Raw genomic sequence first — 27,171 nt, forward strand, 5'->3', positions numbered from 1 at the left:
GTTTCTCCGTGTAGCCCTGGCTGTCCTGGGACCCACTCTGTACACTAGGCTGGCCTTGAATTCACTAGGCTGGCCTTGAATTCAGAGGCCTACCTGCCTGCCTCGCCTCTGCCTGCCAGCACTGCCCAAAGCCTTCAGGCATCTATTTGCTGGGTCCCTACTCTGTGCCAGTTGAATGAAAGTGAGAGAGGCAAAGAGAGAGCGAGAGCATTTTCACAGTTCGGTGTCTGCTCTGAAGTAGTGATCTAGAGAGGAAGGATCAAATGAACCGGGAACTAGGTCCAATAGGTTAAAATGTGTAATAGGTGAAACCCCTAAGTAGAGGCCAGTGCCGTCGGGAGGAAAGGAAGGCCAGCCAAGGAAGTGCTTTAGTTGTTGCCTGCATTTAAAAAAAAAAGGATTTTATTAATTTATTTGTGTGTCTGTGTGAATGTATGCCACACGTATGTGGGTGCCAGCTGAGATGGGAGTTATCTGTGGCTATGATCTGCCCAGCATGTGTGCTGGGAACCAAACTTGGGTCTTCCTTAAAAATAAGAAATGCTCTTAACCACTGAATCATCTCTCCAGCCCTTGCCTTGATTTCTTTTTGTATTTATTTGTTTGTTTGTTTGTTTATTGCTTTACTTTGAGGCAGGGTCTCTACAGCCCAGGCTGACCTAAAACTCACTATGTAGCCCAGAATTTTTAAAACACTTGGCCACTCACAGCTGTTTGTAACTCTAGTTCTAGGGGGTCTGATACATTCTTCTGGCCTGCATAGCCACCAGGCACAAAGTTGTGTACAGACAGACATACATACAGGCACAACATCCATACACATAAAATAAATAATAACTTAAAATTTTAATAAAAGTTTCTTTATATTTTTAATTATTTTTAAATATGTATGTGCACCCTGTACTGTGGTGTACATGTGGGGGTTAGGAGACAGCATATGGTATTAATAAGTCCCTTCCTCTACCTTTATGTGGATTCTAGGAATCAGTTATCAGCTAGGATAGCAAGCAGCCTTACCCAATGGGTCATCTTGTAGGCCCTAATTGTCTTGCATTTGAAGGAAAACAAGCATTTCAGACAGAAAGACTGGAGAGAGCCTGTGGGCAGAGGGAGAGCATGCACAGAAAACACAGCTGGATTGGAGTCTTGAGTGTGCTCTAGGGAAAGCTTGAAGCTGGCGAGTTGGGGTGGACTCAGAGGGTGCTGTGTTAGGGGCAGAGAGTAGGGGTGGATTCAGAGGGTGCTGTGTTAGGGGCAGAGAGTAGGGGTGGATTCAGAGGGTGCTGTGTTAGGGGCAGAGAGTAGGGGTGGATTCAGAGGGTGCTGTGTTAGGGGCAGAGAGTAGGGGTGGATTCAGAGGGTGCTGTGTTAGGGGCAGAGAGTAGGGGTGGACTCAGAGGGTGCTGTGTTAGGGGCAGAGAGTAGGGGTGGATTCAGAGGGTGCTGTGTTAGGGGCAGAGAGTAGGGGTGGATTCAGAGGGTGCTGTGTTAGGGGCAGAGAGTAGGGGTGGATTCAGAGGGGTGCTGTGTTAGGGGCAGAGGGCGTAGGGTTCAGCTTGTAAATTGTTGCAAGCCCCTGAAGATTTCTTCAAAGCCACCTTTAAATTGTCTCTCTGGCTATTTGGGAGTCAGCTTCTCTCTCTTGTCAAAACTTATTCCTTGCAGTAAAATGTTTGGTTTTTTTTTTTTTTTTTTTTTTTTTTTTTTTTTTTAGTTTTTCGAGACAGGGTTTCTCTGTAGCTTTGGAGCCTGTCCTGGCACTAGCTCTCGTAGACCAGGCTGGCCTCGAACTCACAGAGACCCGCCTGCCTCTGCCTCCCGGGTGCTGGGATTAAAGGCGTGCGCCACCACTGCCCGGCCTGTTTTTTTATTAATTAATTAATTAGTTTGTTTATTTGTTTATATTCACAGTTCACTGAAACGTTTTTGACCGAGAGGGACAAATTGTCCAAATGGAGTGGAATTCCTCAGTTGCTTCTTAAGCTCTATGCCACCAGCCACCTTCACAGTGACTTCATCGAGTGCCAAAACATCCTCAAGGTAACTCATCGAGACCCTAGAAAGGCTGTGCTCAGGTCTCCAGATGCCTAACTGTTGGCCTTTTAAAAATGGCCAGTTTTTGTGTGAGCTGTAGAATACTGGAGAAGTTCAGAAGCATTGAAAGAAGCAAACAGTCATCTTCAGAGCCAGTCAAGGTTGTGTCATCCTGGGAAGCTGTTGAAGCAGCCCTTCCTTAGTTTGAGAGGCCAGTGCTGTGCCCTCACCACCTCCTGTGGTGCTGGGGACTGAGCCCAGGGCCTTCCTTGCTCATGGTAGGTTGGAATGGTACTCTTAGTCACTGCTCCATCCCTGCCCCTTGATGACATTCTCTTGCAACAGAATTCCCTTATTATCAAAGGCTCTTGGAAGGGGCTTTATGGCTGTTGATAATTATCACTAATGTAAGATTAAAGTTAGATCGAGAGTATAATGACATTGTTCTAGATACTTGTTCTCTGTCTTGAATACTGTCTCAGTGCTGGACCACACTCATAGTTTCTGACTTGGGGACTGGGTCCAAACACAAATTTAAACAAGGAGCTGGAGCTATAGTTATAACCTATGTAAGCCTGTGCCATATTAAAACTAAATACTATAGTGCTCTTCAGTGTTGATGACTGTATCCACAGGTAAATTCTAAATATGCTTATTAAGTAAACCTAGTTTTTCCCTTTATGAAGAGATATTACTTATTCTTCATCTTTTCACAGTCTGGTTGAGAGGAGTAATTATAGCTCCTCTATGTGTCTTAAAAAAAATGCTTTTCAACTGCCCAGCAGTGGTGGCACACATTTTTAATCCCAGCACTCAGGAAGCAAAAACAGACAGATCTCTGTGAGTTCGAGGCCATCCTGGTCTACACAGTGAGTTCCAGGACAGACTCCAAAGCTACACAAAGAAACTTTATCTCAAAAAACAAAAAACAAACAAACAAAGCTTTCCAAAACTTGGGTGTGTTGCCTGCACACACAATCCTAGCATTTGGGAGGCCAAATACAGGTGGATCACTGTAAGTACAGGCCATCCTTTACTACATGGTTCCGGGACAGTCAGGGCTGCACTGTGAGACCCTGTCTCTCAAAACAAAACAAAAAAAACTTGTTACATTTAATTCCTGCCAAATCTCTAAGTTAGAGAATTGAGGTAAAATTGAAGACTTGGGAAATTAATATCCAGCTGACTATGTGTGTGATCTTGAGTTTATTCATTCTGTAAATACATACTTGAAAAACACTCTGTAAAGCAGTATTCTGTGAGATTCTTTCTGGCTGTTACCTGTGTTTTATGAACAAAGGATGCTGGGCCCCTCCTAAAGATTGAGAACCTCTCCCTGTCCTACCAAGCTGAATACCTCCTGTGCTTTGAGACTTGGAGGAGTAAGCAAGAGCAATCTGTTCGACCTTTGAGACTTGGAGGAGTAAGCAAGAGCAATCTGTCCGACCTTGCCTTCAAGAAACAAGAGTTTAGCCGAGGAAAGAAAGCCCGGGTTGTAAACAGTTGCACAGTAAAGTGCTAAAGGTCACAGTGATTTAGAGACTCCTCGGGTGGCCGTGGAAGACATCAGAATGCCTTGGACTTCTTCAGATCACAGTCAAGCAGAGATTTGGATATGGCTGCAGAACCAGTTGTTTCTCTTCTCATTCCTGTGTAATCACTGTAGGGCCTAAAGATGTTCGGAAAGCCCCAAAATGGTCTCACTGGTGCCTGGCAGGTTGTTGCTAGAAGTCAGCAAAGGATGCACAGTCTGGCCTTCCCCCAGGGGGCTGTGAGCTTTTCACAGCATGACAGAGAGGTTCTACGGTAGCAAATGCCAACTCTACCTGGCCTTTGTATGGTTTATAGCTAAGTGTACAGTGTCACTTCTCTGTTCATTGAAGCCAGTTACACCAGCCAGATTCCATGGGAAAAGGACTCCAAGGCTCCCTAATAGTTTATTGAGGGCTAGCTTTGTGCTCAGGGGAAACTAGTTTGTCACTAAAATGCATGTTTTAATGTCTGGTCTGTATTAAATTCTAAAACAGAATCTGTATTTTTTTTTTTTTTTTTTGAAACCAGGAGATTTCCCCTCTTCTCTCCGTGGAGGCTATGGCATTTGTAACTGAAGATAGGAAGCTTACTCAAGAAGCTACGTATCCAAATACATATATTTTTGACTTGTTTGGAGGTGTTGATGTAAGTAGCTGTTTAATACTATTAATACTTTAATCATTTGAGAATTTAAAATGGGAGGCAAGAATTTCAGATTTTATCAGAAATATTTCAAATCTTTTAATTTTAAAAGTAAATTTATTTCATGTGTGTGTGCACATGCACATGTGTTTCTGTTCTTCCACCATGGTCCTATGGATTGAACTCGGTTATCAGACTTGGTGGCTTGTGTCTTACCCTGCTGAGCCCTCTCTCTGGTCTGGATTTTATCTTTGAGATCAATGGCATTCAAGGCTTCTTACTCATTGACCTAGACTTGTATTCTCACTGAGTTTATTTTGGTAAAATACTTGGTGCATCTGAGATCTTACATCTCAACAGCTCAGGGGATTGTAATCTCTTTTGAAAAGCATTGGCTGATACCCATGATCTACGTAGTGTAAGAAGAGAACTAATTACCACGGTTGTCCTCTGACTTCCATAGATGCCAGGGCATCTGTGTGCCCACCCTTCCTCCACACAATTAATTACTAAGCTTTTTTAGTGTGCAATATGAAGGCTGGAAGCTGGGTGGTAGGTAGGCATAGCCTACCACCCTCACACAGAGCAGAAAGCTGCCTTCAGAGCACCTTTTGTAGTCTGCCTAAGCCCCACGCCCTCCCTCCACCAGTACAGTTAGCTGTTAATACAGTTGTGCAGAAAGCCAAGTCCCATGAGTCTCTAGAAGTGAGTCTGGCACAGATGCTGGGGCTTTTATTTTGTCAGCTACTGTCTCGTGCAAAAGCCCCTCCCCTCATTTCTGGATGTCGGAGTCACTCAGCACATGCAGTTCCCAGAATGGGTTTAGTTTCTTAAGATTTGTTGCTGGTTTTAGATGAGCAGAGGCTTTCTTAAGATCCCTTAGCTGCTCTTTAGTCTTAAAGGCTGCCTGTTGGTGTTAAAACAATGAGAAGAAACAGAAACTTTAAAAATGCTGATGGATCATTTTCTCCCACTTGGCTTGAGGTGTCTCGGACATGCTGTCCAGTATTGGCATGTAGCTGGAAAGGGCTAGGAGAACATTTGGTTCTGTTCCAAAATTGTTCCTAACTTGATTTAAGCAACAAAATAAAACAAAATACCCATCTACGGTGAATTTCTTTAAATATGTGGACTTAGCTGTTTTGTTAGCACAGAGATTATATTAAAACATTTAATTTATTTAAGTAGAAAGTAGGCTGGAGGTGAACACTTGCACTTGGAAGTCTGAGGCTGAAGGATCATGAGTTGGAGGTTAGCCTGGCTGATCAGCTAGATTGTGTCTCAAAACAACAAAAATACTGAAATAGGAAGCAATTTTATTCAAAAATAAAAGCCCTTGTTATAAAAATAAGAGATGTTCCTTAGGGGCTGGAGAGATGACTCAGGTAAAAAGTGTTATGATCTGGCAGAGAACTCAGATTCTGTGCCCAGCACTCAAATGGCAAATCACAGTTTCTGACCTCCAGTTCCAGAGGATCCAGTGCCCTCTTCTGGCCTGAGGGTTCCTTCCTGCCTCCTAGAACAAGAGGGTTCGTGACAGCTCCTTGGACCACAGATGTTCATAGGAAAAATTGATTCGTGAGTTGTGCTTTGAATTAATTTTGAAGATTTTTTATTTTTTATTTATTTATTTTTTTTGTTTTCAGCTTCTCATAGAAATTCTTATGAGGCCTACAATCTCTATCCGGGGACAGAAACTAAAAAGTAAGTATGCTTGTTAGGCGCCTGTCCTCATCCCAGTGTGCCAGCATGGTGGCTGTTGTCGGGAGTTGTTGTCTTTTTTTGCGACATGAGAACCTAACTTCCAGTCAGCTCTAGAACTTACTTTGTCCCAGGACAAGCAACGCACTGCATTAATTATATATTTGTTGGAAATAGATAAATGAAAAAGAAAAAGAAGTTCAGTCATTGCCAGAGTCATATATGGTAAAAGTCAGTGTTTGCGTAATTCATAATTTTCTAAGTTGGGTGATAGGTTTAGCTGTTGTATTATTCTCACAACTTGCATGTGTGACAGGCGCTCTTTTTTAGGGTTCAGTATTTAGTTTTCAAAAATTCTACCTTAAAGGTGCAGTTCACTCTGCCTTTAAAAGCCTGAGATCACTTCAGTTAACATCTGTGTGTGTGTGTGTGTGTGTTGTGTATGTGTGTGTCTCTAATATACATACACATTTTAAATTTACCCCCACATTAGTGGGATGTAGTACTGTGTGCAGTCCTATTTGTGTATACAGTGGTAATTAGAGAATTCATATTCTTTTTTTGGTGGGGCAAGAGTGAGGCAGGCTGCCTGAGGATGATCTGAAATTCCTGACCCTTCTGCCTCCACTGTCCCAAGTACTAGTGTTGCAGGCTTGTATCACCATATCCTGGTCTCATACTCATTTTGAGCATCTCAGTTTTGTACTCTAAGTAAGTAGAATCTTCTAGTGCAATGGTTCTCAACCGTCCTAATGCTGCAACCCTTTAATACAGTTCCTCATGTGGTGACCCAACCGTAAAATTACTTCATTGCTACTACATAACTAATTTTGCTGGTGTTATGAATTGAATAGTAATGTAAATATCTGATATGCACTATCTCTGATATGCAACCCCCGTGAAAGGGTCATTTGACAACTACCCCCCCCCCCCGGGGTTGTGATCCACAGGTTGAGATCCCCTGATTTAATGACCTGTTGGTCACTCTTAGTTTCTCCTGCTCCCCATAGATTTGTGGGTCCCACGAGGAGTGGGGCTTCCCTTCCGCTTTTGCTTGCAACTCCATCTAAGCTGAGTAGTCAGCAAACTCTTTTTTTTTTTACATATTTATTTATTTATTATGTATACAATATTCTGTCTGTATGCCTGAAGGCCGGAAGAGGGCACCAGACCTCTTGTGAGCCACCATGTGGTTGCCGGGAATTGAACTCAGGACCTTTGGAAGAGCAGGCAATGCTCTTAACCACTGAGCCATCTCTCCAGCCCCTCAGCAAACTCTTGATGAGTGCACGAATCTACTCCTTTTGGAAATGGAAAGTTGGGAACTACTGAAATAATTCTGATTCGTTCTACTTTAAATTCATTGACTAACTAAGCTTGCAAGGCAAATTTGTTGAGAGGTAGCAATGAGGGACACCACATACATACATAGCCAAGAGTAGATGAGCAACCAATCTGTGTGGCTAGGCTAGTCTGACTGACAGGGCCACTCTTTGGGATCTTGAGAGAGATTTGGATTTTAGAGTTTATGGCAATGAGGAAATGAACGGAAACTGGTTTTAAAAATCAGGGCAACACCAGATTAAGCACTCTACCATACTGAGCTTATCAACTCTGGGTTTAGGGCTCATAAAATTAAGTTCCTTTTTGTGCTACTGTCTTGTTCTGCTCATTAATATAGTTGAGTTCTTTATTTATTGGAACCGACAGTATATCAGACATTAGAGTCCACTTTCCTAATACAGATAACTGTAACAAGGAAACCTAAACCCAGTTGGCAAGTCTGAGGTAGAAGTGATGCCCATGTTTTCTGCTGGCAGACTTTTCAATGAGAAGAATTTGGTCAGGAATTCTACACTCTGAATTCCAGTTGTTCTGATTTTGTTTTTTGTTTTTTTGTTTTGTTTTGTTTTTTTTTGTTTTGTTTTGTTTCTTTTGTTGTTTTTCGAGACAGGGTTTCTCTGTGTAGCTTTGGAGCCTCTCTTGGAATTTGCTCTGTAGACTATACTGGCCTTGAACTCACAGAGATCTGCCTGCCTCTGCCTCCCCAGTGCTGGGATTAAAGGTGTCCCCACCACTGTGTGGTGGTTTTGATTTTGAAAATTGACCTTGAGTCTTTTTCTGGTGCCCTGTGGTGTGAGGCGCTCGTGAACACGAGGGACTGCGCAGTGCTTTGCCTCCCCAGTGCTGGGACTGCAGGCCCCCAGCACACACCCAGCTAGAACATTTCTTATGTTCCAGAAGAGTGCTACTGTTACAGAGAAGAATAATGCTCCTCCTTCCCTTTCAGTAAGTGATGAGATGTCGAAGGACTGCTTGAGCATCCTGTACAACACCTGTGTCTGTGTGAGTATTTCCTCTGTATCGTGCCCACGTATCTCCTCCTCCATCTTTACTGGTGAGGCGGGAATGCTTGAGTGGGGTGGCAGACAAGAGAGCTGCCTTCAGTTATTTAAGGGAATTGCCCTTATTTTCTGTGTGCCTAAGAGTCCGTACCAGCAGGTAGAAATAATGGAGAGACCGGATTTTGTAGCACTTAATTAGAGCTAAAGCTACCTTGACAGGCCCCGAACTCCATAGCCAGCCAGCACCCCTCACCTCAGGTGTCCAAGCAGAAACTGACCACTACTTGTTAAAGGCTGACAAATGTTGGCAGTGTCCATATCATTTAAAATAAGTTTAAGTCTATTCTTCCTGTCCCTTCATTTTCCTACTGGAAAACAAGAGTCAGAGGTCCTGCCATATATTTATTGACTATGGCAGTCTGTGGGATCGGCCACAGTGTCTGGAAGAGTGGGGAATAAAGGAAGTCATGGAGAAAGAAAGCTGAGCACTTACTGTTGGAAGTTGATTTTTGTGCCCTGAGCCTGATCTACAAAGTGTGAGATCATAGGTGTGAATGCACTTTGTAAGCCGTATGTAAATGTTGGTTTTTAAAAGCAAAGTGCTAACTTTAGGAACCTAGGGTAAACTTACTTGTCACAGTGCACAGCAGAGCACACTAAGTGTCACAGTGCACAGCAGAGCACACTAAGTGTCACAGTGCACAGCAGAGCACACTAAGTGTCACAGTGCACAGCAGAAATGAGACCTCTGTCGTGGTAGCAAAAGGAACATTTAACTCTGTTTTTTGTCTTATTCTAAAGAAGGTTTTGGGGAATACTGATAAGACCACAGACTGAGAAGTAGATAAGAAAGAAAAGGTAAAAGAAGGGTGGGCACATAATACACAGAAACTGGGCTGACAGAAAGTGCAGGTCATAGTTGTGTGTGTACTGTAGGGAATTCCAGCTTCTTAGTCTAAGGCCAGCACAGGTAGTGAGCTGTTGGACCAACGGTGCACACCAGTATCTGTGATGGTGAAGTGCTGTCGGTTATTGTATATTTCCTTAGAGCCATTTTAATAAGAAAAATAATTATGTTGATACTCTATTTTATTTAACACATCTAGTAAAAATATTATCATTCCAATCAGTTTTTAAGATATTTTACTTTTTTTGTGCCAAGCTTTCGGGATCCAGTATGGTTCACACCTAGAGTGTGTCTGCTTTTCAGGTGCTCAGTATCCATTTTGTTACAGCTGCTAGCACAGAACAGCACAGGCAGGTCTGTAATACAAAAGGATGATTGTTAAGAACATTCAACTGTTTTTGCAGCTAAAGTTAATAATATTTTTACAAAAAAAAACAACAACAAAAGACAGAATGGAAGAGAGTGACACCGTAATTGTCAAGTTTTCTACAAGAATGTTTTAAAATTGTGACCTAATATTGATCAGAGACATTCTAGTAAGACAGTTCAGTTTTAAAAACTTTAGGCTACAGAGATGGCTCATCTGGTAAACTGCTTCCCACATGAGCATAAGGACCCCAATTTGATGCCATGGAACAGAGGAGGATGTGGTAGTGGATGCCTGTAATCGCAGTGCTGAGAGGGCAGAGGCAGGTAGGTACCCAGGCCTCACTGGCCAGCCTAGCTTACTTACTGAGTTCTAGGCCAGTGAGAGACTTAGTATATTTTTATCAGTCTCTTTATTTTGAAGATTAAATTCAATTGACACATTTATTTCACTGATTATGAAGTTCTCTTAGCTTGGAGTACCAACGCACCAGTTTCAATTCCAAACTCTCTTGAGTTACTTGCCAGCTAGTCCTTCTATTCCTTTATTGCCCCTTGTTCTTTATTCTAGCCTTTAAATATTGCCCATGAGCTAGGTCCGCTCTAGATAGCAGAGGTATGAAGATAGAATACCTCTATTCCATCAGTCAGTGGGTGGAGGTCACGTTTGGTGAAGGATGTGGGCAGGTGTAGACCACATGCTTTGAGGCTTCAGAGGAAGAGGAGTGCATGCATTTAGAGTGATTCGGGGCAATTCCACAGAGAAGGGATCATCTGGATGAGTTGGTAGGCTTGCTTTCCTGCTCCCATCCTTGACAATAATTTATGAATAACAAAGCATATATGTAATTTTATATATACTTATATAAATATAATATATATATATATACACATACATACATACACACACACATGAGTTATGTGAGTGTGTGTGTGTATAGAAGTTAGAGAAGAGTTCATTGGGAGTAATTCTCTTCTTCCACTCTTCCACTGACGGGTTCAGAGAAGAGTTCATTGGGAGTAATTCTCTTCTTCCACTCTTCCACTGATGGGTTCAAGGATCAAATTCAGATTGAGTTTGGTGCCAGGTACCTTTACCCATCAAGATATTTTGCTGGCCCCAAGCATATTCTTGACTAAAGAAAATGTCAACCGTAGATAAGATACAGAGTGTTAATCACATGTGATCCATTAAGCAAATTAAACAACTACCAGAAATTTGCTACAAATAATTTCAGATTTCTGTATGCTGCTTTGTGTAGAAGTCACATTTCCTTTTTTTTTTTCTTTTTTTCTTTTTTGGTTTTTCGAGACAGGGTTTCTCTGCAGCTTTGGAGCATGTCCTGGAACTGGCTCTTGTAGACCAGCCTCTAATTCGCAGAGATCCACCTGCTTCTGCCTCCCACTGCTGGGATTAAAGCCGTGCGCTACCACGCCTGGCTAGAAACCACATTTCATGGCAAACTTTTTTATTCTACAAAAGGCAAAAAGAATAGCTACATTATTTTCTTAATGGTTTTTCCATAATGCAGGCCAAGCGTACTCAAGTTATACATTCTCTACTAGCAGAGCTCGTATTGTTTCTGTGCTCTGAGTGGCTGTGACAGATAGGACCTTGTGGGTAGTGGATCCTTCAAAGGAAGAACAAAGAGGTAGAATTAGGAACCCCTGTATGCTTCAGTGTTAACAGCCAGCTGTCACTCAGCCTGACCTGACCTGGGTAAGCCTCTGGGAGATTGTCCCTGACAGATACTGTGCGCCTGTTTGAAGGACCCTTGAGTGTGTCAGTCAGAAGAGTGAGTTAACGTATAGCAAAGGAAACTAAGCCTGTTACTCCAAGATCACTTTGGCCCCCAGATGTGGCTGAGTGTTTCCTGTGCTCTCACTGGCATCCTCCCAGACTCTGGAGCTCACCGTGCACGGGCAAAGAGAGGGAGATCCGGAGTGAGAAGTGATTGGCTCAGGGTCGCCTAGATAGGAGTAGAGTTTAGTTTTGACCCTCAAAAGTCATATTTTAGACCACGAGTTCGTTCAGATTGAGCCTGGCCTGCAGAAGCCTTGCGCAGCGCTGTTCTGAAGCATCACCACCTCACGCATCCTCACTGTGGAGCTTGGTTATGCTCTAGGGGGCATTGCTCACATCAGTCCATGGGCTTTTGTCCACATGATGCTGGTTGGCTAAGTGGAGCCATTAGGGGCTTAGACTTTATGAGCTAGCTGAAGCTGTTCATTGCCTTATCCTTTTTTTTTTTTCATTCTTAGCTCCAAAACGGGCTCTCCCTGTCGTGTGGTCTGAGGGCCAAGAGTTCTTTTTTACACCTATTATCCACTGTACACACGACTTCCTATATTTCTTGGCTCATGCTAGTTTTCCAGGATGGGATTGCTTCTGCATCTGCAATGGTGCTTTGTTCTTCATATTTTGTGTTGTGGGTCACAAGCTATTCTGCCCTTCCTCCCTTTCCATGTGACAGACGGAAGGAGTGACAAAGCGTTTGGCAGAGAAGAATGATTTTGTGATCTTCCTGTTTACACTGATGACAAGTAAGAAGACATTCTTACAAACAGCAACACTCATTGAAGATATTTTGGGTGTTAAAAAGGTGAGCTGTGTTCTCCCGCTTTGGGACAGTCTCAGGTACTGGATTGTAGAGCCCAGCTAATGACTAGTCAGGGCTCCTTTAAAAGAAGCTCTTTCCCACTCCAGTGTTAAAGTATTTGTTCTTAGGTAGGTTCAGATATAAAAATAGGTTGTATTCTTAATGCCTATGGGTCTTTATGGTTGTGAAACAAATATGTATATAAAGTGAAGTCAAACAGAGTATGAAACACAACACTTCACATTGATTTGGTGAATTTTTAGTGCTCCTTGCTAAGATTAAATTGCTTCTCACTAACTGTAGTTGTACAAGTTCTTTTTAGTATGCTTTTTTGTTGTTGTTGTTGTTGTTGTTGTTATATGCACTGGGACTGCTCACAGAGCGGCTTTCTGTGGTTGAATGCTGGGAAACCCTTTTCACTAGTTTTGTTCCCTCTAGTGGTAATATTTGGCCTTTGCCTTTTACATCTACCTTTATATTTTTCTATCAGCCTCAAAAGTGGTTAACTGCCTTGAACATGAGATAACAGTGGGCAGTATAAGCCCTGCCATTCTGCTTCCTTCCTTCCTTCCTTCCTTCCTTCCTTCCTTCCTTCCTTTTTTGCTGTTTATTTTTTGTTGTTGTTGTTTTGATACAGGGTTTCTCTCTGTAGCCCTGGCTGTCCTGGAACTCACTCTGTAGACTAGGGTGGTTTCAAACTCACAGAGATCCACCTGCTTCTGTTTCCTAAGTGCTGGGATTAAAGGTGTGTGCCACCACCGCCCAGCTGGGTTTTGTTGTTTTTGTTGTTTTTTAATTAAAGTGGTACTAGGAGTTGTGCTTAGGGTCTTACACATTCTAGGCAAGCGTTCCATTGCTGAACTCTTATCCCATGTTTGAGGTTATCTGGGCAAGAGTGAGACTTTGTCTCAATAAACAGCGACTAAAAGTTGAAAGCATTAAAGTCTCATCGGAAACGCATAGACTTCCAAAACTACAGCTGTGTACATTCTGCTGGAATTTTGGCTAACTTGTTAGGATCTGGAGTTTCCTTCCTGTGTCCTCTCCGCTCTTCACTGCCGCTGCCTGGCAGATTTCTTCTCATTGCTGTAGAGTCCATAAGGTTGCTGTTACTGAAAAGAGGGTACCCACACACACTGTCACCCAGTTTTCACCTCTGTTTTCTGCAGGGCTTGCCTGTTATTGCCCAGGCAAAACATCACAAGTGACCCATTGTCTGTGGGAACACATTCTTAGTGTGTACAGGCCCCAGACAGTCCCTTTGTGCTCTTTGATAAAATGCTTTTGTTATGTCCCAAGATTCGTGTGCTCAGCACAGTGTGTGAGAATGGCTGTCAGTGCAGGAACTCCATGCCCCCTGGCAGTCTCCGAGTAGGAGACAGTGATTGCTCCTTCCCAACTTGGTCCACCTAGTGCTTCATGCCTTCTTGTGCCTGTCTGTGTTATCAAATTGGTGATCGGTTCTACTACACTTTGTAGGTGCCTTGGTGTAATGTACAAAACTAATGTGGAAACTTGAGCCACTGGCTGGGAAAAGGTACCTGCATTCATACAACAAAGGATTAGCTGGGTGGTGGTGGTGCACACCTTTAATCCCAGCACTCGGGAGGCAGAGGTGGGCGGTTCTCTGAGTTCAAGGCCAGCCTGGTCTACTAAATGAGTTCCAGGACAGAGAAACCTGTCTTGAAAAATAAACAAACAAAAAACCCAAAGGATTAATATTCATAATTCATCAAAAATTCCTACAAATCAGCACAAAAAAGACAATGGCTTAGTTAACTAATGAGCAAAGTTATAAACAGACATTTCACAAAGGAGAAACAGATGAGCCACAAGTAAATGTTTGGCTTCATTGATAAGTGGGAAATGCAGCTCTTATACTGTGTGAGGTGAGAGAGCAGAATCTGATGAATATATGGTGGAAACTCTCAGCAGAATGAACTTACCTATTTATTTTGTTCTTGAATGTGTATTTGTACGTGCTGTGTGCACAGCACTCAGAAGCACTGCCCCAAAGGCTAGGCCTCAGTGTTTTACTGTGGGTGGGCTGTTTGTGACTTGTGCCTAAGCATACTTGTGGGTAAATGAGTCTTAAAAATGAAAACATGCAGCCAGAGAGATGGCCTCACAGTGTAGGCACCTGACATCATGCCTGGCAGCCTGAGTTCAGTCCTGCGAAACACATGGTGGAAGAAGAGAACCAATGTCTGCGGCTTGTCCTCTACCCACCTTTTGTGCTCTGGCACACGCCCACCAGTGTGTGTGTGTGTACATATGTACATATACACACAAGAAATACACACACATGTCCACTGTTGTGGGATATTTGTACACTGTGTGAAGGTGTATTACTGTGATTGGTGTAATAAAAAGTTGAACGGCCAATAGCTAGGCAGGAGGTATAAGTGGGACTTCCAGGCACAGAGAGGAAGTAGGAAGAAGAATCTAGTCATGGTGAGGAGAGTGAGGAGACACAGAGGAAGATCAGCCATACATGACAGAATACAGATTAATAGAAATGAGTTGATTTAAGTTATAAGAGCTAGTTAAAAACAAGCCTAAACTAAGGTCAAGCGTTCAAAATTAGTAAGTGTCCATGTCATTATCTGTTTGCTGGCAGCCCAAAGAAAAATCTGACTACAGCACACCATATAGATATATCTCTGCATACATGCATACTTACCCATACATATATACATATATACCACATACACACATATACAAATACACATGTACACACACTCATTCACACATGCACACTCTCCTACATACACACACAATTAAATAAAATACAATTAGAAAACTATTTTAAAGGAAACAAAAATGCTAGGTGCTAGGGAGGGAATGGCTTGGTGGATAAAACAGAGTAAAAATGTGAGGACTGGAGTTTGAATCCCCAACACCCACATAAAAACCAAGTGGTCGGTGGCCCATGTGTAATCCTACTTCCTAGAAAATTCAGACAAGGGATCCTGGACAAAGCTGGGTAGCTAAACAAGGCAAATAGGCAAGCCCCATATTTCACTAAACAAGACAGATAAAGATCTAGTAACATCAGCTCTGGCCAGCATGTATACCATCCAGCATGTACACACATGTGAATATGTGTACACATACATGCAAAAAAAGAAATGAGAACACTAGAATAAACCCTGAAGGTCTGTCAGCTAGATGAAACAGATCCAAGTGTGTCATGGAAGAATATTGTTTGAAGATGTTCTTCCCCCCCCCCCCCCCCGCATTTTTATTTTGTTGCAATGGAAAGCACATGTCTTACTGGTCAATCAGAATTCTTTAGTAGCTACTGCCCTAGAAAAACTTTTCTGTGGGCATCAAGCAACAAAACTTAGGGTGCGCCTGTTTCAGAGTAGAGGACTAAAAGCAAGCCTGTGACCCATGTCTCGTCACACACTGAAATACAATAAAGCATTAGACAGACTGGTGCTGTGGGTCAGAGCACAGCTGAAGACGGAGTGACTAGAGATAAAGCTAGCCACAGCGCACTGGAGGCCACCTATCATTTTCATAAAATTCAAACAAAACTTTTTAATTACAAAGTAATTCATAGCAGTGGTGACCTCACGGAGGCAGAGATATGACAGGGAAGCTCAAACAGTGAAAAAGCCCAGTATGTTTTATAACATGTGTCAAGTGTTAAATTTAAAAAATTAGTGAAGCTGAGTGTAATGTAACCTTTATTCTAGGGAGGCTGAGGCAGGGGGATTACTAGAAGTCTAAGTCCAGCCTAGGCTATAGCATGAGTTTTAAACTAGCCTAAGTGATACTGGGATACCCCATCTTATAACCAACAACAATAAAAAGTGGGTGTGGGGTGGTGGGTCCTAGTTTGGACTCACACCTGAGCTGGCCAGGGCTGGAAGGATGGAGAAGCTGAGAGTCAGCCACTGAGTTAGATGGACTGGGGATCGGAGGAGCGGAGAGAGTGTCTCATGGTAACAGTAGTAGCCAGCATGGGCGTGTACTGACTGGGGAGGGGACAGGCCCCTGTTCCCAAGTGCTTCCTTCTTAACAAGCCGCTGTCCTTCATCACCACGTCCAGGGATCATTTGCTTTTTAGTGCAGTTCCTGAGCTCCTTGCCACCCAGTGCCATGCATTAGGACTCTAAAGAAAAGTCAAGGTCTAGTGTTGGATTGCTTGGGAAGTAGATGCAAAAGAAATAATTAAAAGTTTCCGTGCGGTGTTAGAGAAGTAGAAGTAGATGGGTGGGTGAGAGGACAGGTGCCGTGTGTAGACAGACTCACACAGCACAGCCCGAGTGACTGCCCTCAGGGCAGATAGCAACGTGGAGTTTGAGAGAGCCACAGAGACAGACTGGGTGGGATGAAACTCAGACTTTTTATACTTCCACGAGTTACCAAGGAGTCCCAGATGAACCACCTTTAGCAGGATGCTCCTAGTTCCCTAAAGATCTCTTCAAGGTTTCACCACCTTCCAGTTGCTCTTCCCTGAGATCCTAGTTCTCCGTGTATGAACCTGTGTGAGACTGAAATCATACAGCTACAAAAAGAAGGGAAATTCCTTTACACATCTGTTAAAAGTTGAAGTGAACATTAATTTTAAAATGTTGGAAGTGTGTCTGATAAAGTGAAGAAGGTAAGTTCTATACTGTGCACATGTCCACAAGGACCACTGTACTGATGCTCACTGCAGCAGTCAGTGGTAGTAAGGAGTTAAGGGAGCAAAACACCATGTTGTAAAGCAGTGGGAAAGAAATGAATTAGAGCCGCTTGGTGGAAGTTCTGTATAGATTTCAGTGTGGAATCACAAGCAAGGTCTGGTATAGTCACGTCACGTGCCCAGCAGTGTTGTGGAGATTATTGGAAGTATTTATGAGGACTGAAAACTACCTGGGAACAGTAAACACAAGTTCAAAATAATGGTTACCTCTGGAAAGTGAAAGGGGATTGTAACTGTAGGACTGTGCAGATGCCTTTAGCTATGTTTGAAAAGTTTTATTTCTTTTTAAAAAATTAATCCAGGCACCAGTGGTGGCACATGCCTTTAATCCCAGCACTTGGGAGGCAGAGGCAGGTGGATTTCTGTGTATTCAAGGCCAGCCTGGTCTACAGAGCTAGCCAGGGCTACACAGGGCTACACAGAGCAGCCCTGTCCCAAAAAAAGAAAAACAAAATAAAAAACAAGAACAAAAAACTAATCTAGGAATAGGGACTAAAACTCAACTATCGGATGCTTGTCTAGCATGTACAAAGCCCTGGGTTTGATCCCAGCACCACAATCAGCTGTGCACAGGGGTGCACACCTGTAATTCCAGCACTCGAGGTGGAAACAGAAGAATAAGAAACTCAAATTCATCCTCAGCCGCACAGTTTAAGGCTAGCCTGGGCTACATAGAACCTATCTCAAAAACAAAAAAATTCTATAGGGAGAATAGTGATTTGTGATTTATAAAACTTGAGTGGTAGGTTTTTTAGAGGGAACAGAATGTGCTGCCTGTGGAAACAGTTGTGCTTGCAGGGTAAATGTAACCTCCGCACTAGCTGAGATAGGTGAGTCCCATTCTTGTTAATAACTACCTGGGAATGTAAACACAAGTTCAAAATAATGGCAAGAGGAGAGATTGCAGAAGTTAACTGAGGTTGCACAGCTGAGGTCTGCAGAGCTGGGATTTGAACCCAAGTGGTCTCACTGTTGAGCCCTGAGGAGGAATGCAAGGAGGATGCATACAGCTTCGTGAGGAATTGAGCATGGGGGTTGTTTATTTGTGTCTTCTATAGGAAATGATTCGGCTAGATGAAGTTCCTAATCTGAGTTCCTTAGTATCCAATTTCGATCAGCAGCAGCTTGCTAACTTCTGCCGGATTCTGGCTGTCACCATTTCAGAGATGGACACAGGGAATGACGACAAACACACACTTCTTGCCAAAAATGCTCAGCAGAAGAAGAGCTTGAGCTTGGGGCCTTCTGCAGCTGAAATCAACCAAGGTAAAGTATTCTCAGCAATTCTAGATTGTATTTGAGACTCTTCTTAAATCACCTGGCTCTTAATACCTATATGTAATCAGTGTGTTAGGGTTTCTGGGGCCCATTTGGAGGATGTACATTTTATATGTGCGTTTTTTGGTTTTTTGTTTGTTTGTTTTATATTTCAGGACAAAGTTCAGTAGCTTTAATCAGGTTTCTTAATGGATCTAGAAGTTCAGAAAAAACCACTATCTAATTAGAATTACAAATGTTTTAACCCCTGTTATAGACATAGTATATACCATGTTTTTGTGGCAGCTGGGTAACAGAAGAGCAGGACAGCCCACATGGTCATCGGTGAGAGGCCACTTACATCACAGACTGTTTGTATCATGAAGAATGGCATAGCTTTAAAAGAGTGACGATACATATATAGACTGGAATAGGGAACGCTACAAAATACATTCATTATGAAAAGGTGCAGCAGTGCAGACGGTGCCTGCTTAGCACAGCGCTGGGTTCAGACCCTAGCAGTTGAGGTAGGTGGGGAGTAAGAGGATAAAAAGGGTGGGTGGGTACTTTAATGTAAGATGGGGATTAAGATGCATGGTTGTTTGTTTACTGCAGTATGCATAAAGAAATTGAAGGATCCAAAGAACTGTCAAGTGCTTACCTGCTAGGAAGTGATTGGCTGCAACCACTTCTTACTGTATGTTTCTTAGGCTGTTTGATTTAGAGCACTATATTCCAGAGATAACAAGCACCAGAGGACGAAAAGGGAAAGAAATAAACTCTTTAGTTTGTGGAACTGAAAAATAAGAGTCACCATTCTATTCTGCCCATCTGTTTTGAATTAACTTTACTCCGCAAGTTATTCCATTCCTGTACATATAAAATCGGACAGTTCCACTTACAGGTAGATAGTATTCCATATATATGCATGCCGTAATTTATTAATCTGATATCCTGTTGATACAAATTTGATTTATTTCAGGTCTTTGTTTCTACAGATAACTCCCTTAAATAATAGGGTACAGTGGGCTAGGTATTTGAATTTTATATTTTGGTGAATTAACTTTGCAAGATAATTGCTTGTCTTGTCACTTGCTGTCCCTGCACCTTCTCCAATGCAGGCCATTTTTGGATTGCTTAACATTTTAGCCAAGCTGATACGTTAAAAAAAATGAAAAATAAAAAGTGCAGGAGAGGTGTTTTGTTTTTTGTCCTCACTGCAATTATTCTACATTAAGATAAAGATCATGTTTTAGTCAGGATTCCCTAGAGAAACAATGCATAAAAATATATGTATTTCAAATTAACTTAACGTTGAAATAGCAACAGCAGCTGTCTCATAGCTAGAGACTGAGAGCCGATTGCTCTGGCCTTGAACCCAATGCCTCAGCAATCAGAGTAGTCCCACAGTGTCAGCCTCACACTGGAGACGCTGAGTTTGAAAGACTCGTGCATCTCAGTCCCAGTCTGGTGCCAAAAACCTGGTGGGTTCTTGGAGTGCCCCTGGCCCTCTGTCTGGTTCTGATATCTGTGACGGAATTGTGGGCGGCAGCAGCAGGATAAATTAACTAGCTGTTGAGGGGAAGCAGTGCTCTTCCTTCCGCCATGCTCTTAAATCCAGACAGCTGCTAGAAGTGTCACTCACACGTGGGGTTGCTCTTCCCATAGCACTTAAGACCATCAGGACAATTGCTCAGAGAGTCCCTCGGGTGATTCTACTCTGTGAAGTTGACATTAAAACCAGCCATCATGCTCATATGACAAAATTAACCACTTTTGAGTGAACAATTGACTGACATTTAATATATTTATGAGTTGCACAGCTTCGCCTTTGATGACATTTTCACCTCTCCAGGATGAAAGGCTGTGCACAATTAGCAATTCTTCCCTGTTCCCTTCCTGTAGACTCCTGCCAGCCTCTAACCTGCTTTCTGTTCCTGTGGCTGTATCTTGGATATAAATCCCAATAGGATCATTTACTGTGTGACCTTTCGTACATGGTTTCTTTTCACCTGGCATGTTTTCTGAGGTCACTGACATTGTGGCATGTCATTATTTCATTCCTTTATATGACTGGGTAATATTCATGATATGTATATACCACAACATATCCACCTGTCAGGGACGTCTCGGTTGTTTTTCTCTTTAGACTGTTGTCAGTGCCGGTAGTCAGTGGTGCTGCTGTGAGCACACGTGTATTTGAGCATCCACTGTCAATTCTTAGGGTACATGCCTAGGGATGGAATTGCTGGGCCAGCTGTATGCAAGTTTCTGTCTAAAATTTTGAGGAACCTCACTCTTGGTGGTGCATGCGTGCGTGTGTTTGTGTTGTGTGGTGGTATTGAAGACTGAACCCAGGGCTTCATGGTAGGCAAGCACTCTGCCACTAAGCTTCACCTCCAGAACTCAATCGGCTTTTAATTGGTTTTTCATTCTTTTCAGTTTTTGTATGTGTTTCTTGTTTCTAATCCCAATTGCAGTTTCTCCTCCCTCCCCATCTACTCCTCCTCCATTTCTCTTCAGAAAAGGGCAGGCTTCCCATGGATATCAGCCAGCCATGACACATCAAGTTGCAGTGAGACTAGGCACCTCCTCTCCTATTGAGACTGGATGAGACACCTAGTAGGAGGAAAGGGTCCCAACAGCAGGCAGCGGAATCAGAGACAGCCCCTATTCCCACTGTTAGGAGTCCCCAAGACAACCGAGCTACACAACTGTCACATATGTTCAGAGGGTCTATGTAGTAATATGAGCGGCAGGGCTGCGTCCCCAGCACCCCGGCAGCCTGGCTAGCTTATGCCCCGAAATAACAACACACAAATTGTATTCATTTAAACACTGCTTAGCCCTTTAGCTCTAGCCCTTACTGGCTAATTCTGATATCCCAATCAACCCATCTCTAATAATCTGTGAGCACCGGTCTTACCGGGAAGATTCTAGCCTACGTCCATCCTGGGTCGGAGCTTCATCGCGTGCGTCTGCCCGGGAGCGGGGCATGGCGGCTTTCTCGGAGGCATCTGCTCCCGGAGGAGAGCTGTCGAGTCTGAGCTCACTTCCTCTTCCTCCCAGCATTCTGTTCTGTTTACTCCTCCCACCTATGTTTTAACCTATGAGGGCCAGCCAAGCAATTTCTTTATTTTTTTAACCAATGAAATCAACAGATTGATATATGACACTCCCACATCAGGTCTAGGTCAGTCCATGCAGGCTCCCTGGTTGACTCTTAAGTGTCTGTGAGCCCAGGTTAGTAGATTCTGTGGTTTTCTTGTGCTGTCCCTGACCCCTCTGCCTCCTGCAATCCTCCTCCCCCTCTTTCTCAGAATTCCTGAGCTCTATCTGATGTTTGGCTGTGGGTCTCTGCAGCCATTTCCGTCAGTTGCTGGGTGCAGGCTCTCTGATGACCACTGAGCTGGGCACCAGTCTGTGAGTCAGCAGAATATCATTAGGAATCATTTCATTGACTTTTTTTTTTTCTTCCCCCAGTTCCAGTTGTGTTGAGTCCTTCTTGTTAGTTTCTCTGGGTCTGTGGATGGTAGCATGATTATCCTTTACTTAGTGACTAATATCCACTTATGAGTGAGTCCATACCATGTTTGTTTTTCTAGATCTGGGCTACCTCACTCAGGATGATCTTTTCTAGTTCAATCAATCTGACTGCAAATTTCATGATGTCTTGTTTTTAACAGCTGAGTAATACTCCAGTGTACAAATGTACCACACTTTCCTTATCCATTTGGCTCAGCCGTTAAAGGCTAGGCTCACAAAAAAAAGGAATTCTAATTTTTAAATGAAATCAAACATTGTTTCATGGAGTATAAAAAGGAACTAAAATTATTTATCAAACTATAATGGGCACTTAATTTGTGATGTTGTTAAAAAGCTTCTTTATTACTATCAATATAATAATAATCATAAAGTAATTTATTTTTAAAGAAGTTTCCTTAAGGGACTGGAGAGATGGCTCAGTGGTTAAGAGCACTAGCTTCTTTTATAGAGGACCTGGGTTTAGTGCCCAGGACCCACATGGCAGCTCACAGTCACCTGAAACTGCATTTTAAGGATATCCAGTGCCCTCTTTTATCATCTGTGAGCTCCAGGCATGCATGGGATACACACACACACACACATACACACACACACATATACAAATACCATCTAAAAAAGAAGCCATTTTCTTTCTGTATTCTTTTGAATTTTACTTTTAAATTTTCAGTTATGGATAACATCACACTTGGGAATGTAGAGAACACACCTATAATCTGTGTTTACTCACCACCCAGCTCCAGTTATTTTCAGCCAATGGCCTATACTGTTTTGTCTCTGTTCATTAACTCCCTACCTCACAGATTTTGTTTGTTTTTATTTGTTCTTTGTTTGTTTATTTTTTAGTTTTTTTTTTTAAGGAAAAGGTTGGGATTGAATTCAGAGCCTCATGCATGCTTAACATATGCTGATAACCGAGTTACATCCCTAATACTTTTGAGTTCTTTTGAGACAAATCCCATATGTTTCATTCAGTGTTCTACAAGATGACTTTTTATTTTGAGATAGTCTTGCTGTGTTGCCAAGACTGGTTTCACACTCCTGTGCCCATTTGATCTTTTCCACCTTGTCCTCCTGAGTAGCAAAAATACAAGCTTTGCTAGTAGTGGTGCACACCTTTGATGCCATCACTTGGGAGGCAGAGACAGGTAGATCTCTGTGAGTTCGAGGCCACCCTGGTCTACAGAGTGAGTTCTAGGACAGCCAGAGCTACACAGAGTAACCTTGTCTCAAAACAAACAAATAATAAATAAATAGTACAGGCAGTGTGCCACTGCACCTGGCATATAATGCGTGTGTGTGTGTGTGCGTGTGTGTGTGTTCTTGGTCAAGGTCTCATGTAGCCCGTGTTGGCATTGAACTTTCCATGTATCTTGGATAGCTGATCCTCCAGCCATCACATCCTTAGTGCTGGGGTCACAGGCATATGCCACCATGTCCAGTTTACGCAGTGCTGGGAATATCAAACCCAGGGCTCCTTTCATGCTAGGCAAGTGCTTAACCAACTGGGCTCCATCCCCAACCACTAGATAGTGACTTGTTAAAAACATTACCTAATACATTTACACACCAAAAATTAACAGTGATATCTTGATATCATGAAATACCTACTTGTTAATTTTTTATTCTATGTTACATGACTTAGAAAAACCCACAGATTCAGAAAAGGTGCGTTCAAGTTCCCTTCCTTTGGTTCAGTTCGATTCAGCTGTTCTTATGGCAACTGCTGCTCTTGGTATCTCTTGTCATCCCAGGGAAATCTGATGCTAGCTATGTAAGCAAATATGCTCTTATTGTCTCATTTTAAGATGGAAAGGTAGAGCCAGGTTGAACCCAGTCTCCTTGCTGCCAGAGTTGATCATGGTCTTGTGTACTCATCAGAATCTGTCTTACCCATTACTGGGTGAAATGCGGTCCAGGGGAAATAGGGTTGAGTAATTGCTCCAATTCTTCTTCACCTTAAAGAGAACACTCATCCTTTTTCTTCCGGCTAGGAAAGCATTTCTTACAGAAACCTTAGAAACTGAAAGTAAGTGGGCTTTCCTTTGTTATGTATCCCAGACTGTCCCTAAACATGGGATTCTCCTGCACCACCACACTCAGTATTTGTTTCATTCATCTTATATTAACATAAATTAATGTAATAATTAATAATTTCAGTATAACTAAGGTTTTTTTTTTTTTGGTTTGGTTTTGGTTTGAGACAGAAGCTGTCTATGTAGCCCTGTTTCTATGTAGAAACTCACTATGTAGACCAGGCTATCCTCCCACCTATAGGCAGATGCATCTGCTTCTGCCTCCCAAGTGCTCAGATTCAAAGCATGCATCACCATGCCCGGCTCATGACATTTTCGTACATGTGTATAATGTGCTTTTATTGTAGCCTTTCCTCATACTCTCTTGTTCCCCTCCCACTCCAGCCCATTCCCTTACTGTTCCATGCTTGTGTGTTTGTCATTACATTTTTTTTTGTTTTTTTTTTTTTTTTTTTTTTGGTTTTTCGAGACAGGGTTTCTCAGTGGCTTTGGAGCCTGTCCTGGAACTAGCTCTGTAGACCAGGCTGGTCTCGAACTCACAGAGATCCGCCTGCCTCTGCCTCCCGTTGTCATTACATTTTATTGGGGTGTTGTGTTGTTGTTATTTTACAGGATCCTAGAAGAGGGTTCATTTGCAAGAACATTGGTCTCTTACCAGTGGTTATACCACGAAGAAAATCTTTTCCTCTCCCCCAGCAACAATTAATTCCCTATAGATACTCAAATAGGGGTGAGAGCTAATGAGCCCCTCCATTTTAGGTATTGTTATCTGCTTATAAGTCCTTAGGGATAATGAGGCCTTGTAGGCTCTTCCCCACCCCATGACTTGCTGCTGGTAGACCCGCTGTGTGCAGGTCTTGTTATGGTAAGCAGAATTGCTGTGAGATCAAGAGTGCAGCAGCAGTGTTATGCATCCAAGATAGCAACCTTTTCCCTCCCCTCCTCACTCTATCACTCTTTTGTTGTTGTTGTTTGTTTTGTTTTCTTTTTGTTTTTTTTCGAGACAGTGTTTCTCTGTAGCTTTTGGTGCCTGTCCTAGAACTAGCTCTTGTAGACCAGGCTGGCCTCGAACTCACAGAGATCTGCCTGCCTCTGCTTCCCGAGTGCTGGGATTAAAGGCGTGCCCCACCACCGCCCGGCCTCTCTATCACTCTTACATTCTTTCTGCCCTCTTCTAAGGATGCCAGTTTATGGCATGTCATTCAGGCATCTTTTGCTCTCAGCACTTTGACTAGTTATGAATCTGTGCAGTTCATACTACCAGCTGTAAAAGGGAGCCTCTCGGACCAAAGCTGAGGGCACCTGTTTAATAAGCACATTGTGTCCATTTAGTAAAAACAGCAGCAGTAGCTTCCCCCCTGTGGTCTGTGACCTGCATGGCCACTGGTTTCTGATCAGGCTTACAGACTCAAACATAGAGTCCCTCCTATAGAGCAGTTTCCATTCCAATTAGAAAGCGGTTGGTTACCCTACTATTGACTTGCCACTTGTACACCCATGGGCACTGTTGCTGGTTGGTCAGTAGTATAGCATCCAGGAGCCACAGCTGAATAAGATTTTGAAGGCCGTTCTCCCCTAGTAGCTTGAGTAACACCTTTTGGTACTTCAGAAAACAGGGGGTCTTCCTTGATCAAACCTGATCTCTGTCAACCTTAAATGAATCAACAGCCTTTCATTTTCTGTGGAAACAAAAGCATAACCTCTTCTCCAATGTAGCATATTTTTACTTCCATTTTAAAGTTAAAACATTTTAAAAATATATAGGTTGGTTTAATTTAGTAGTTTTTTTATAATCCAGTGTCTCTCAGCAGCTATTGTTTGCTCATCAGCAATCAAAATATTTAAAGTAAATACAACACCGTACAGGATCCGGACTCCCTGTGTATTTCCCTTCCCAACAACATGGCTTGTTGTTTTTTATTTGTGACTATCTCTATCCATTTTCCTTTTTTCTTAAGCCTATACACATTTTAAACAAATTGTAACCTGTTTAGAGATTTTTTTTTTTCTGTCTAAACCTGCTTTACTGCTTATCTGTAGCCTTTTCTCTCTGCAAGAGCAAGATCTTAAACTACCGTGCACCTTAGCTCATGGCGTGCTGGTGGCTCAAGCCTGTCAGCAGCAGCTGGGAGATGCATCTCTGTACTACAGCCCCATGAGAGACTGTGGGATTAGGAAGCCACATTTGGCTCCTTTTTTTGTATGTTTGGAACCCTTTTTAAAGCTTTTTCAGGTTTTATACAGAAATACATGCCCCCACATTGGGTACCATCTGTAGCGAGTCTTTCTCTGTCTCGCCTGTCAGCTCCCAAATAACCACCTGAAGACTTATTATGAAAACTCAGCCGATAGCTTAGGCTTGTTTCTTATCTGCTCTTACAACTTAAATTAACACATTTCTATTAATTTACATGCTGCCATATGACTCATGGCTTATTACCTTATCTCTTATACATCCTGCTTCCTCTGCATCTGACTTAGGACTCTGCCTTCTTCCCAGCATTCTCTCTGCCCCAAAATCCTATGTGACTATTGACCATTTAGCTTTTTATTGAACCAATCATAGTGGCATATCTTCACACAGTGTAAAGGAATATTCCACAATAGTTACACATCCAGTTCTTTTCTTTTTCATTTTTTAATTGATTTTTATTGAGCTCTACATTTTTCTCTGCTCCCTTCCTTGCTTCTCCCCTCCCCCCTTCAACCCTCCCCCAAGGTCCCCATGCTCCCAATTTACTCAGGAGATCTTGTCTTTTTCTACTTTCTACTTCCCATGTAGATTAGATCTATGTAAGTCTCTCTTAGGGTCCTCGTTGTTGTCTAAGTTCTCTGGGATTGTGGTTTGTAGGCTGGCTTTCTTTGCTTTATGTTTAAAAACCACCTATGAGTGAGTACATGTGATAATTGTCTTTCTGCGTCTGGGTTACCTCACTCAAAATAATGTTTTCTAGCTCCATCCATTTTCCTGCAAAATTCAAGCTGTTATTTTTTCTGCTGTGTAGTGCTCCATTGTGTAAATGTACCACATTTTCCTTATCCATTCTTCAGTCAAGGGGCATTAAGGTTGTTTCCAGGTTCTGGCTATGACAAACATAGTTGAGCGCATGTCCTTGTGGCACAATTGAGCATCCTTTGGATATATACCCAACAGTGGTATTACTGGGTCTTTTTTTTTTTTTGATTTATTTATTTATTATATATACAATGTTCTGTCTGCACATATGTTTGCAGGCCAGAAGAGGGCACTAGATCTCATTACAGATGGTTCTGAACCACCATGTGGTTGCTGGGAATTGAACTCAGGACCTCTGGAAGAACAGCCAATGCTCTTAACCGCTGAGCCATCTCCCCAGCCCCTATTACTGGGTCTTGAGGAAGGTTGTTTCCTAATTTTCTGAGAAAGCGCCACACTGACATCCAAAGGGGTTGTACCAGCTTGCATTCCCACCAGCAATGCAAAAGTGTTCCCTTTTCCCCACACTCTCCAGCATAAGTTATCATCAGT

The 27,171-nt window shown here is 42.6% G+C and overlaps 1 protein-coding gene across 2 annotated transcripts in view; it reads left to right on the plus strand.

The window, feature by feature from the left end:
• The window catches only part of LOC121460285 (transient receptor potential cation channel subfamily C member 4 associated protein), a 73,293-nt gene that overhangs the window by 18,999 nt on the left and 27,123 nt on the right, over positions 1 to 27,171 (plus strand). For both annotated transcript variants that reach the window (XM_041670594.1, XM_041670593.1), the window contains exons 2-7: positions 1,912 to 2,040; positions 4,096 to 4,212; positions 5,856 to 5,913; positions 8,201 to 8,256; positions 12,003 to 12,131; positions 17,886 to 18,093. In XM_041670594.1, coding sequence (XP_041526528.1) covers positions 1,912 to 2,040; positions 4,096 to 4,212; positions 5,856 to 5,913; positions 8,201 to 8,256; positions 12,003 to 12,131; positions 17,886 to 18,093 — 697 coding nt within the window. The remainder of the gene's footprint in view (positions 1 to 1,911; positions 2,041 to 4,095; positions 4,213 to 5,855; positions 5,914 to 8,200; positions 8,257 to 12,002; positions 12,132 to 17,885; positions 18,094 to 27,171) is intronic.

The sequence above is a fragment of the Microtus oregoni genome, unplaced genomic scaffold (assembly GCF_018167655.1).
Source record: "Microtus oregoni isolate MIOR12 unplaced genomic scaffold, Mior012 000020F_ref0000438, whole genome shotgun sequence".
In the NCBI taxonomy this organism is placed as follows: Eukaryota; Metazoa; Chordata; class Mammalia; order Rodentia; family Cricetidae; genus Microtus; species Microtus oregoni.